General features: G+C 41.1%; 1 protein-coding gene across 1 annotated transcript in view; it reads left to right on the top strand.

Annotated features, from left to right (window-relative positions):
• The window catches only part of MED14 (mediator complex subunit 14), a 41106-nt gene extending 32067 nt beyond the window's left edge, over window positions 1–9039 (top strand). Inside the window, exons 24-31 of the mRNA XM_054165836.1 lie at window positions 441–572; window positions 1266–1448; window positions 2093–2328; window positions 2985–3164; window positions 3790–3897; window positions 4534–4659; window positions 5277–5466; window positions 8900–9039. Of these exons, the coding sequence (XP_054021811.1) occupies window positions 441–572; window positions 1266–1448; window positions 2093–2328; window positions 2985–3164; window positions 3790–3897; window positions 4534–4659; window positions 5277–5466; window positions 8900–8973 (1229 nt within the window). The 3' untranslated portion in view covers window positions 8974–9039. The remainder of the gene's footprint in view (window positions 1–440; window positions 573–1265; window positions 1449–2092; window positions 2329–2984; window positions 3165–3789; window positions 3898–4533; window positions 4660–5276; window positions 5467–8899) is intronic.
• The last annotated feature ends 3518 nt before the right edge of the window (window positions 9040–12557 follow it).

Raw genomic sequence — 12557 nt, 5'->3', positions numbered from 1 at the left:
CCCATGCAGTGAAACTTCTCTTTAGCTGTGTAATGCTTGGGACTGTCTCATTCTTGTGGCTTATAACTTGCTCAGATCAAAATCCGTTAATTCTAAATACCTGCTTCTTCAGAAAAGCTTTTCATCACCAAAGCTCTGCCTTCTGCTTCCAGCTGTTACAGTGCAACAGCTAAAAGTATTTAAATTTGGGGAATGGCTGGGCAGAGGGGAAATGCCATTCTTCAAGCCAAATATCTTGGGAAGCTTCCTTTGGGTGAATCAATCTGGAAAATATAACATTTGTGAATGTACAAAACAAAGCCTTTAAGTGCAAAAATAAATTCTCATGAGTCTTGTTTGCTCTCTCCCTAAAAAGGAGATAGCTGTTGCAGTTGATAGAAAAAACTTGTAACAGGAACCCAGGAAATGTGTATGTTGAGTGATGTGATGTCTTTGATTAGGAAATTTGCATGCTGCAAGTTCACCTAGTGGAGCTTTAAGAGCGCCATCACCAGCATCCTTTGGTCCAACTCCTTCACCTTCCTCTCTTGGAATCACAATGGGACAAACAGCTAACTTTGCCAGCCCACATGGTGAGTTCTTTACTGGCAGGTGTACACATAGTGACAGGGAAGGTTTATTTGCTTCTTCAAGTTAAGTCTGTCAGAGCAGACCTAAGTTAATTGAGAAAGATTTGTGGTTTGTAATTGGCTTAAGTAGCTGTTTTCATACATATGAGTGTAATTTTCAAGGGTAGTCAAAGGCAGCTGCATGGGATGTTGAGGTGTTCCTCGTGTTTTTAAAATGCACCATCAGTTACTCTTTTCAGATTACTAACATGGGGAAATCACACCTGGTCTTGTAACAGAACAATGGCTGCAGCTTTTCGTGAGCATTGTCTGTTGTTAGATTAGTGTATTTTCACTGCTTATGTTTCCTGCACCTAGAGCAGGTTAGAAATTGAGGTACTTGGCAATTTCAAGCCATTGTCCAAGTCTTTCTGGCTTGACGTGCCTGTATGAAAACAACATGCCCTTTTGGTCCTTTATTAAGATTTTTGGAAAGCTGCCAAACAATGGTTTGCTGTAATCACAGTGCATAGGAAACCATTTCATCGATCACATTGAATGAACAGTTCAGATTTGTAATTGTAGCACACCAATTTAACTGTCAACATGAACAAAGTGAAGCAGATATTTGCAGATTTTACTAAGCCTTGTTTACATTTCTAGATTGGAAAAGGTCATGCTTTAAAAATAACAACAACAATCTTGTAACATCTGCAGGTACCATAGACCCAAGCTCACCATACACTATGATGTCACCCAGTCAGCGTGCAGGGAACTGGCCGGGATCTCCCCAGGTCTCTGGTCCATCACCAGCAGCACGGATGCCTGGAATGTCACCAGCCAACCCTTCCCTTCATTCACCCGTCCCAGATGCCTCCCATTCCCCACGAGCTGGAACAAGTAGGCTTCTTTATCAGTGTTATGACTGTAAAACATTCCATGTTTAACTTCCCTAATTCTGTTCTGTTTTGGTGGGTTTGTGTGTCAGCCTAACAGTCCTGTCTGCTCTTCTTCAGGGAAATATCTAAGGAAATAAATCCTTTATTCTGTCCTAGTTCAGATCTGTCACAACTTGGAAAACTATTAAATCATACAGCATAAACTTGAGCAGGATTGATACCTCTTGTTGCACTACAGAAATGAGTCTTAAAACTATTGACTGAGAAAAATTCTTCAAAGTGAAGTCAATCATAGGCATATTTACCTACTCAAATACCAACTTTTCACATGGTAGAGTTGTAATGCTGCTCTTGCACGACTGATTTAGCCATCTTTACGTCTCATTGAGTTTGTTCTACAGACCTGCTACCTGCTGGCATGCTGCAGAAAGAGGAAAAGGGAGCAGGATTTTAATGTTACTGAGACTCTTCTTTGACTTTGTTTTACCTGTTGCCTATCACCAGGCAGATAAATTCTTAAATAAGAAGGATTAAGGTTTAACCCAGAGAACTCATTGCTGCATAGTTACAACAAATACAGTGAACACGTATCTTAAGTTCCAGCTTAAAGGCTTCCTCCTGCAAGTACTCTTTCTGTATCAACAGGTTCCCAAGCAATGCCGACTAGCATGCCTCCACCTCGTAAACTACCTCAGCGCTCTTGGGCTGCATCCATACCTACAATCCTTACCCACAGTGCCTTGAATATTCTGCTGTTGCCCTCTCCTACCCCTGGGCTTGTGCCAGGACTAGCTGGCAGCTATCTTTGCTCCCCTCTTGAGCGATTCCTTGGATCGGTTATTATGAGAAGACATCTTCAGAGGATTATACAACAGGAAACGGTATGGTTTAGGGTAAAGATGACCAAGAATGACTTCACAGCTGTGCTTTTTCATGCTATCAAATCAGGCACAAACCAAAATGCTTCACATCTAGTAAAAATTTGTGTTGGACTTGTGCTGTACTTCTGACTCTTGTTGTTTAAAGTGTCAAAATGTAGGAAAAAACATTTAGTTCTGCTTCTTTTCCACACAAACTAGAAGTGGAAAGCCTGTTTGGTCAAGTGAGGTTTGATAACCAACACAATAGCAAGACTATGACAAGGATTTCATCTGTGGTGGCTTCTGTGAGTTTAGCAACGGCTGTTGAAAGCTAAGTAGAACAGCCACAGGGTTACTAAGGATACCACACTTGGCGGAAGTGCCCAAGAAATTAACTACCCATTGACACTAACTGAACTAATCAGTCATGAATGCTGCTTCAGGATTTGGGACAGACAATGTGTGCCTCTTCTTCTTTGGCACTGAATCATTGACAGAGAAAGAATCAGAATCTTGTATAAGCTTCATTCTCAAGGCAATTTTACCTATATACAAATATACATTTCTTTCTAGATCAAGGGCAGACTGACCATAAGCATCTTAGAACTGAATCTGTATGTCTGTGTTCACAGAGTTTAATAAATGATTATTTGAATGTGATACTTGTTTTTATGCAGCTACAGTTAATAAACTCCAATGAACCAGGTGTGATTATGTTTAAGACGGAGGCATTGAAATGCAGGGTTGCTCTCAATCCCAAGACCAACCAGACTTTGCAACTGAAAGTAACACCTGAAAATACAGGACAATGGAAATCTGAGGAGTTACAAGTTCTGGAGAAGTTCTTTGAAACAAGGGTATGTATTCAAATCCTTAATGTTTAGGGTTTTGTGCATTCCTTTTAATCTCTAGTGGTGTTTTGAGTGGTACTGATGACTTTACTGGCATATATAAGGACTGCAAAATCACAGAATGATTGTCAGGAACGATCATCCAGTTCCAAACCCCTTGCCATGGGCAGGGACACCTCACACTACATCAGGTTGCTCAGAGCCACATCCAGCCTGGTGTTTAAAACCCTCAGGGATGGGGCTTCCATTACCATCCTGGGCAATGTGTTCCACGGTCTCACCACCCTCATGGGGAAGAACTTTTTCCTAATATCCGATCTGAATCTACCCATTTATAGTTTTGTTCCATTCCTGCTAGTCCTGTCACTACCCAACCTCCTAAAAAGTCCCTCCTTCAGATACCTGAAGGCCACAATAAGGTCTCCTTGGAGCCTTCTCTTCTCCAGACTGAATAACCCCAACTCTCTCAGTCTGTCTCCATAGGAGAGGAGCTCCAGCCCTCTGATCATCCTCCTGGCCCTTCTCTGAAATGTAAAACGTAAAATTAAGAGCTGTGCATGCTACTTACCATACTACTAAATTGCATACCTCATTATCTCAATGGTCAGTACTAAATGATGTCTTTTTTTAGGTTGCAGGACCACCTTTTAAAGCAAACACACTAATAGCCTTCACAAAATTACTAGGGGCTCCAACGCATATCCTCAGGGACTGCGTACACATCATGAAACTTGAGCTGGTGAGTTAACTGTTCTATTTAGTTCACCCAACATCAGTTGTTGTATTAAAAATGAAAAAAAAAGGGTGCTGTATCATTTTCTTTACCTATAAACACATAAATTGCTCTATATTTATCACAGAATTACAGAATCACTCAGGTTGGAAGGGATCTTTAAAGATCATCTAGTCCAACCCCCCTGCAGTGAACTGGGTCATGCTCAACTAGATCAGGTGGCCTAGAGCCCTGTCAAGCCTCACTCACCTTCACTATCTCCAGGGATGGGGCCTCAACCACCTGGATATATAGGTGTAGATACATAAATGTCATTTAGTGTTAACAAGTTTTCATTTTACTGCTAGCTGTCCTAGAAACTTCCAGCATTTCTCTTTTAAACTGATGATTCCAAGAAACTGCAGATGTATTCCTGCACAATAGGCCTATGTATAGGCTGGCTGGAATCTTTCTGATGGTGTTCTGGTTTACCCTGTGCTCAATTCTTGCAGAGTCATTCTGACTTGTGCTAAACCTGGCAACATCTGCAAGTTTAGCTAGAGAGACACATTCTACTTTCTAATGCATCCCTAGTTGACAGCTGTGCATGTCACTGACATGGGACCTTTGCTGTTCTTTCTCTGTGCTGCTCTTTCTAAACAGTTCCCTGATCAGGCGAGTCAGCTGAAATGGAATGTGCAGTTTTGTTTAACAATTCCTCCCAGCGCACCGCCAATTGCGCCCCCAGGGACACCTGCTGTTGTGCTGAAATCCAAAATGTTGTTTTTTGTAAGTAGAGAGATCTGTTTTGAAATTTTGTGGGCTGCATGTCTTTGAAACCATCATGGGTTAGTAGCAAATCATAACTATGCTCTATCTGTCAACTGCAAGAGCAAAAAATGTTCTGCCATTTGGAAGCTGAGATTTGCATGCATCTCTCTTGTAATTAGTTCAGTTAGTGTTCATACTCTCCTTCCTATAATAGCACAGCAACTTCTTGTGTTTTGTCTTCTTGGAGAATTCTTGATTATATAAAGTTCAGTTCCCTCAGGGCTGCAGGTATCTTAGAATGCTCAACTTCAGGGTGTGTTCCTCTTCTCTGAGGTGCTAACCACCTAGATTAAAATGGTGTGCTCAGTGGTGCTGGAGAAGGATTGCAGGAGTGAGGTGTTTAGAACAAATCTATATTAGTATTGTCTCTGAGGCAATGCTCCCTGTAGGGTGCTTTTGAGAAGAAAAGAGTCTATACCTGATTGATAAATACTCTGTTGCAGAATTGAAAAGCACGGAGGTGGAAGTGCATGCTGGCTGTAGACCTAGAGTGTTCAACTGTGTCACAAATTATGCTGTGAAGTATGTGGTCATTCAATTTAACACACTTTGTGGTTTGTTTTTTTCCCCCACAGCTCCAGCTAACACAGAAAGCAACAGTCCCACAGGAAGCTGTTAGTATTATTGTCCCAATTATTTATGATATGGCTTCAGGTACAACGCAACAGGCTGACATTCCCAGGCAGCAGAACTCCTCTGTTGCTGCTCCAATGATGGTTAGCAATATTCTAAAGAGGTTTGCTGAACTGAATTCACCACGACCAGGTACTGTACATGTCCAGTAGATATATTCTCTTCACCCAGACATCAGTGACAAATCTCCAGTGTAAAATTAAATGTCTCTTAAGTCTGAATTCCTCTTGGTTTCTCACCATACATACTTTAGTGATTACAGACTCCTGATGTGACAGGCAATACATAACTTAGCAAGTACTGGCAACACAGTGGAAGGTTACATGGATTTTGCTGTTCTGCCCAAGTGACAGAATGAACCTCTTGTTGGCCCAACAGTAGATGATATTTAACAAATGGGCCCAGAACGAGCCACAAGATGTCAGGGCTTTTTTGGGTAATTATGGAGTTGTTGAGCTTAGCAGTAGCATATAAAGGAATGTTTAAATAGTTATCAGAACTTATGCATGTGCTGTGAATGATTGAAAAGTCATTGGAGTGATAGCATACACATGGACAAAGGAGTATATGAATTGAGGAGCATACTGTTCTGTCCACCAGACACGCTGTGAAGTGCTTGAGATAAATAGGTTGTTACGAACGTTCATTGGCGCGTACGTCGCGCACTGAGAGTAGCATTGTGCTTTATTTTCCCTCTTGTTTATCATGCTTTTTATTATTTTTAATCCAAAATATTGAACAGCATTAGCAGGTTCTTTGAGCAACATGTTGTCTGGAAGCAGTGGTTTTGAAGTCCTAATATACAGATGGCTCATAAGAGCAGTAATTATTTTGGTTCTGCTGTAGTTACACACTAAAGAGCAAAGCCTTTTTTTTTCCATTAACTGAACAGTTTGAAGTTGTGAATCCAGAGGCTGAATTCTGCTTCTGTTCTGTGTAGTTACTCATCTCGTTGTTATGAGGTAATTTTAACGGTGCTTGGTGGTTTGATTACTGGAACATGAGCAATGTTTATCTTAAATCGGTGTGGCTATGCATACCCTTCTGAAAATTGTGATGAGGTTGAAATTAATAGGCATTTTCAGTTCAACATATGGTGTAATGGTGTAGGTTAATAGGAGAGATAATAGCCTTGAGGGCATGTGGGCTTACATGTAAGAGTTCTGTATGTGGTACAGAACTGTGGTTTGTGTAGCATATTTTGTGTAGCAGTTTATTTCAAGAGAAGGTTAACTGAACTTCAGGTGTTTCTTTTAGAATGTGCTTCCCCACTGAGCTCCCCTAGTGTGGGGAAGGGTAGGTACTTGTTGTGCTGTTTGTTATTGCACTAAACTATGTTTTAAGGCAAACCCTCCACAAAGTGCCACAGCATAGGGAGTAACTGTCAAAGCTGTTCTTGAGTATCCCAGGTGGGATGTCTTAGATCAGGATAGACCATTTTTGCTTGTCACACAAGGTTTGAAGTAGTTTGTGAACGTGGTACAGGGAGCAGAGTATAGACAAGCCAGAAAAATGCATATAAAAAGCGTTTGTGGCCCCAGGTAGGACCTTATCCAGGCAAAGAAGGAGGTAGCTAGCTGAGCAGATGGTATTTCTAGTAGTATTTCTTCTGACTTCTAAGAGAAAGAATGAGTCTGTATGGATGGGTTGATTTATTTGTTTATTTCCACCACCCAGCTAAAGTAGGATCTTCCCTGAGGACACTTGAAATGCAATTTCCTGTGTGCCTGCTGTCAAAACTTACACTATTATATCTGACAAAAGAGAAACTTCTTTTCTTTGCCATCAAAAGGTGAAGGAGAGCCAACAGATCAAAGTAGATAGTTGGGAAACTTCTTTTACAGCAGCAGTACATGGTGAGGGTATCTCAGGTACATATTCTTTCTTTTCTGATGCTGTTGTGCTGTACCCAGGATTTTCCAACCTGTGTTAGCTTTTCTGCTGCACTAATTGCAATTTGCTTGGTTAAGTGAATTTTTCACCATTTTAGTCAGAAAGGAGCAGGGCTTCCCACTGTGCACATATGATATCACTGGCACTTTCATTGTAACCCATAATCGGTGTTGCCTCATTTTGGCTGTATCATTTTTACCTTTCTCTCTGTGAGGAAGTATTTTGTATTCAGCTTAATTTTCCTCTTAATAAAATGGTAGTGCCTGAAAAGTAAGTTCTTTTGGAAGAGTTTTCTTTTCAGATCTGTGGGCAAACACAGTCTGCTGTGTTTAACAGTAAAATGTTGACTCATTGTGAGCATGCTGTCTTTCTGAGGTCACTTTACCTATTCCTCCATGGGGGAGAAAAATATTTTAATTGGGGCAGTAATTATACAAGCCAAGTCCCTTGGAATATTAGAGTTAAACGTGAGCTGTACGTCCACAGCCCGCATCATGTAGCAGACATCAAACTGGTGAGGAAATGAAAGTCCCTACAGATGCTGGAGGTGACCCTTAGAGGAACTCAAGGGTCTTCTGATATGTCTTAGAGCTCTTCACAACCAAGCACTTTTAGTGATGTAGTGGATAGTGTTTAGCCCCTGATTTTGAAGCTCTGGTACAATAATGCCTTTCCCAAAATAATACCAGGAGTCCCTAGTTTGGCAGTTAGGACTAATGCATCTCAGTAGGCTCTGCTTTTGCCTCTTTGCTTTTACACTGTTGCTCCTTCAGCAACAAAATTCAACATCTTCCAACTGATAGCTCTTGAAATATAGAGGAAAAATTCAGTCCAGAGTGACCAGGGAATGATAGTGGGTGTTAATTATATTCTCTTACCAGGACATTTTAGATGACATCTGCCTAATGCTCTTTTTTGTTGTTCTAATACCTCTTTTGTTACTGTAACGAAACCCTTTAGATTCTAATAGTTTTAACTTATCAAAGCTATTTCAGAATGCCTGTGTAGGTTGATTTCTTTGGTCAAAAAATGGTGATATTCAAAACTGGAGACAGCTGGGGCTGTGGTTTTTCCACTCTCTATTAGATCTCAGCTGTTTGAAACAAAAGTCCGTTTGCTCTTTAATTTAGTGGGTTAGATGTCATGGGTAAGGCCAGAGCCAAATGGCTTCACATAAGCAGATTTCTGACTTTTGCCTGGTCATGGAGCTGGAAATGTTTCCAAAATGAGGTTTAGAACAGAAAACATCATCCAGCTCTTCCAGACTCGAGTCTTCTGGAATGTTTAATTTCTGAATTTCTGCTCTTAATCAATACAAATAGAACTTTGAAAAAGTTGGGGGGGGGAGGAGTGTGTATGTGTTTTTTTCTTTATAAGGCATAGTGCCTTTAATTAATAACATGCAGGAAAAAACCCAGATACATTCTAGTACGGGTTCAATCCAGCACGGGGAAAACAACTGCAAGTTAAGAGCTCCCTGCCATTTAACGCCCAACAAGAGCAGGGCCTGCCGGGCAGGCCAGAGCTACAGCGCTGAAACCAGCTGCCGAGGCCGTGGAGGCCTGCTGGGTCAGGCGGCGGCGGGGGCGCTGCGCGGGGTGCGGGGGCGCTGCGCGTCGAGAGGGGGCGCTGCGCGGCGCGTGTGCTAACCTGTCTCTTTTCCCTGTTCCAGGTGAATGCACAATATTCGCGGCCGTTCGTGATTTGATGGTTAATCTTACGCTGCCCCCTGGTGGGCGTCCCTAAGACACTTTTAAAAGAAGGCTGAGAGTGGAACAAAACAACCCTAAAAAAAAATTAAATATATATATATATATGTGAGATATATATATATACACACACACACAGATCAAAGCCTTCGGTTAAAAGAGGACATTTTCATTTCTTTTTAATACCCCTTGTAAGAACTAACTATAATAAACTGGCAAACTTTTCAGGGATGCACTTTCATCAAACTGAGTATCACCAGGACTTTTGTATAGTGCTGTTGTATAGTGTGTTTTAATGAGAGACACTTCAGACAAGGTAATAGATTGAAGTATCAGCTTGCTGGTAATAGATTTAATATTCTGTTTTATACTATAAAGATTATGAAAATGCCAAACTTGTTTGTTTGTTGTTTTGGTTTTTTTCCTGGTTTTTGGTTTGTCTGGGGTTTTTTTCTTACGTTTTTGGTGTAACAGTCCTTTTTTTAAGGCAGGTCTGTCATTTTTGAATACTGTAAAACTGTGACAAACTTTATATTGAAGCTGTATTTTAATATGACTGCTTTGAATCCTTAAACAATTTATTTGGGCTTGTTGTAAACATGTCCCCAAAAAGCAATATTTAATAAACTGGATTTAAAAAACTGTGTCATCTTAAACTTCATTCCTCCCTACTCCAACCACTGGCCAGACCTCTTGTATTCACACTTACCTGGCTGTCTCTGTATGTGGTCTTGTTTCCATACACACACACTAACTGAACAACAAAACCAAAGCGTACTGGTTTATTCTGTGGGTTTGATTTCTTTCCAGGCCATAGGAAAACAGGGTTTGTTAATTGTCCCAATTGTAAAAATAACCAGTAATTAGCTAACACAATGCTTCACTTCTTACAGTCACAAGAACCTACATCTTTTCTGTTCCATCAGCAAAGTTTTGTGGAAGGAAGCACCTTTTTTTTTCATCTGTCATGGAGTCCATAATTATAGACACCTTGATAACTGTAGACTCTTCTTGTTTTACAGCAAGGGCAGGTAAGGTAGATGCTTGAACTGTGTACCATGACACAGGAGAGGCTGATCTGAAAAAGAAACAACCTCACGTTCGATTCTTTGAGTTGGATGTTTCTAGATGATTTTTTTCAGTGATGACTGAAGACTCCTGTAATTGAATACAATTTCCATCTTTAGGAATCACTCTATCATTTAACCATTTGTCCTCATGGATCAGGTATTATTTTTATTGAGTTCAGGTTGGTTTTCCGACTTCCCGCAAGAGAATCTTTCTGCTCTACAGCCTCACTCCCTTCACAGAGCTCTGTCAGCTCCCTGCTCAGCAGATAGACAATTTAAACTAGTTTTAAAAACCTCTGGTGGATGTATTCCAGCCTGCCTTGCTGGCTCTAAGGCTGTCCAGTGCCCCTACAACTGTTGCAACACTTCTTTCCCTATGAATGAATTCATCTCTTGCACATTAATCTCTTTCAGAGCTCTTGCCATTAGAAATAATCTTTTGGTTGGTGTCCAATTCAGAGTTCAGCCTTCAACCTGTGTTTTTAGGCATTGGTACTGTATCAGTATTTCTCTTACCTGTGTGTATTTACCAGATGCAGCTTCTGCTTCTGAAATGTAAAACTCGTCCATTGGAGGGGAAAACCCTGTCAATCTTTAAATGTTGCTGCTGCTACTCAGTTGGGGAGAGCTAAATATTATGGCATTTTTTAAATTGAGGGGTGATACAAGTATACCTGAAGAAAAAATAGCTATTATGCTGACTACTACTCTAGATTTAAGGGCTGAGCATTGCCACACCTAAAAGCAGCTTTCTGATACACAGAGAAGTATCTCGGTTGGGGCTTGGATTGGGTGATCTTTGAGGTCTCTTCCAACCGGCTGTATTCTGTGATCTATAGTATAGTATCAGTCAGGGTTGGAAGGGACCACAAGGATCATCTAGTTCCAACTCCCCTGCCATGGGCAGGGACACCCCACACTAGATCAGGCTGGCCAGAGCCTTATCCAGCCTGGTGACACCTCCAGGGATGGGGCCTCAACCACTTCCCTGGACAACACACTCCAGGGCTTCACCACTCTCATGGGGAAGAACTTCCTCCTCATGTCCAGCCTGAATCTCCCCACCTCCAGATCTGCTGGCCTCTGTGGTAAGGGGCAGATGAGTGTGCTGGCACACAAAGGCCTTCACCCTTGAAAGCTTCAGCACCGCTTGAAAATAAAAGTGAGGGGAAGAGATCTCCCTACAGGGCAGAGAAAACAAAACATGTAAAGTAGTGACAGATGGTTATGAATTGACATTCCCAATCTGAGATTATGGGAAGATTAAATTTTATTTTATGCTATACTCACCACCCCTCTTAACACACACCAGTTTTAAGCTTTCCTCCTAAATACTTGATCAGGAAAATGCTACTGGTAAAAGGAAGCATTTCCTGCTGTCCAGTGGCACTTGTTCCTTTCGAAGAAACAACTGTGAGTAGTGTTAAGTTTCTTTCTACATGTGTTCAGCCTAGGTTTCTGGTAGCCAGATGCTATACCCACCTGCTGCATTGGGACTGTTTGTAGGTTTTCATCATTGCAGGAGATTTTGTTGTCCCTTGATTTCACTAGAAGTGCTTCAGTGACTCCAGATCCTGTGGTAGCTGTAGATTGTTTCTCATAAACCTGCCTGCAGAGCAAGCATGAGAGAAACTGAATTACGCTGATCCACAGATCTAGCCTAGCAATGTTAGCCAGTGTCACACAGGAAGACAACTTTTTAACTGTCTAAAAGTTATTCCAGGTGACAGCAATGGACTTTGTGGTTTTCCAGGTAAGAAATATTGATCATTTTCAAAGTTTTCTTAATACAGAAAAGATGAGAGAGACTTTTTTGAGCCCTGCAAACAGCCAGAGAAGTTGTTGAATCGGGGTGAGGTTTTGAGGGGGTTTTGTTGTTCTTCAAAACTAAGTTTAAATTACTTGCTGTTGCACTTCTGAATGTCTCTCAGGCTGCCTTTCAGACTGCAGATGTTGTAAGTGAGCTTACAAAGATTGCAGGAAACAAGTTCTGATAATAAGTAGCTGAAACAAACAGCTCCATAGAACTAAAAGTTGCCTTTTTTTTCCCCCAAGAGCTATAGTTCATCTCTATGTGCTCAGTTTCATTAGTTGAGAGCTGCTCCGGTCAGCTGGCATTTTAAAGGCAAACTTATGTATGAAAAATAACAGACTACTAGGAGAATACTTGAGTCATTCCAATCAGGTTTATGATTAAACTGTCAAAGTTGTCACTTCATAAGTTGTGCTATACTTCTGGGTTTAGATCAAGTGTTTATAATTGTTCCCCTGACCCAAATTTTCCATGTACCATGGAATTTCAGCTGCTTTGAAGGTATAATGGAGTGGGTTGAAAATTTCCCCCAAAATAAAATTGTCAGAGCAGCTCAGTTGAAAGCAAATGAAGCTGTGTTTATGAGCAAAACTACAATCTAAAATACGGAATGCAATGAATATGAACAAAATATACTACATTTACATACATGTGCAATCTATAAGCAGCACAAGAACCCCCCTGGACAACCCAGGGGGCTACTACTAGCTTCCCCACTCCCTGCTCCCTTCCCTCCCC

Source organism: Dryobates pubescens, chromosome 12 (genome assembly GCF_014839835.1).
Source record: "Dryobates pubescens isolate bDryPub1 chromosome 12, bDryPub1.pri, whole genome shotgun sequence".
In the NCBI taxonomy this organism is placed as follows: domain Eukaryota; kingdom Metazoa; phylum Chordata; class Aves; order Piciformes; family Picidae; genus Dryobates; species Dryobates pubescens.
This window is presented reverse-complemented; position numbering and strand designations above follow the sequence as displayed.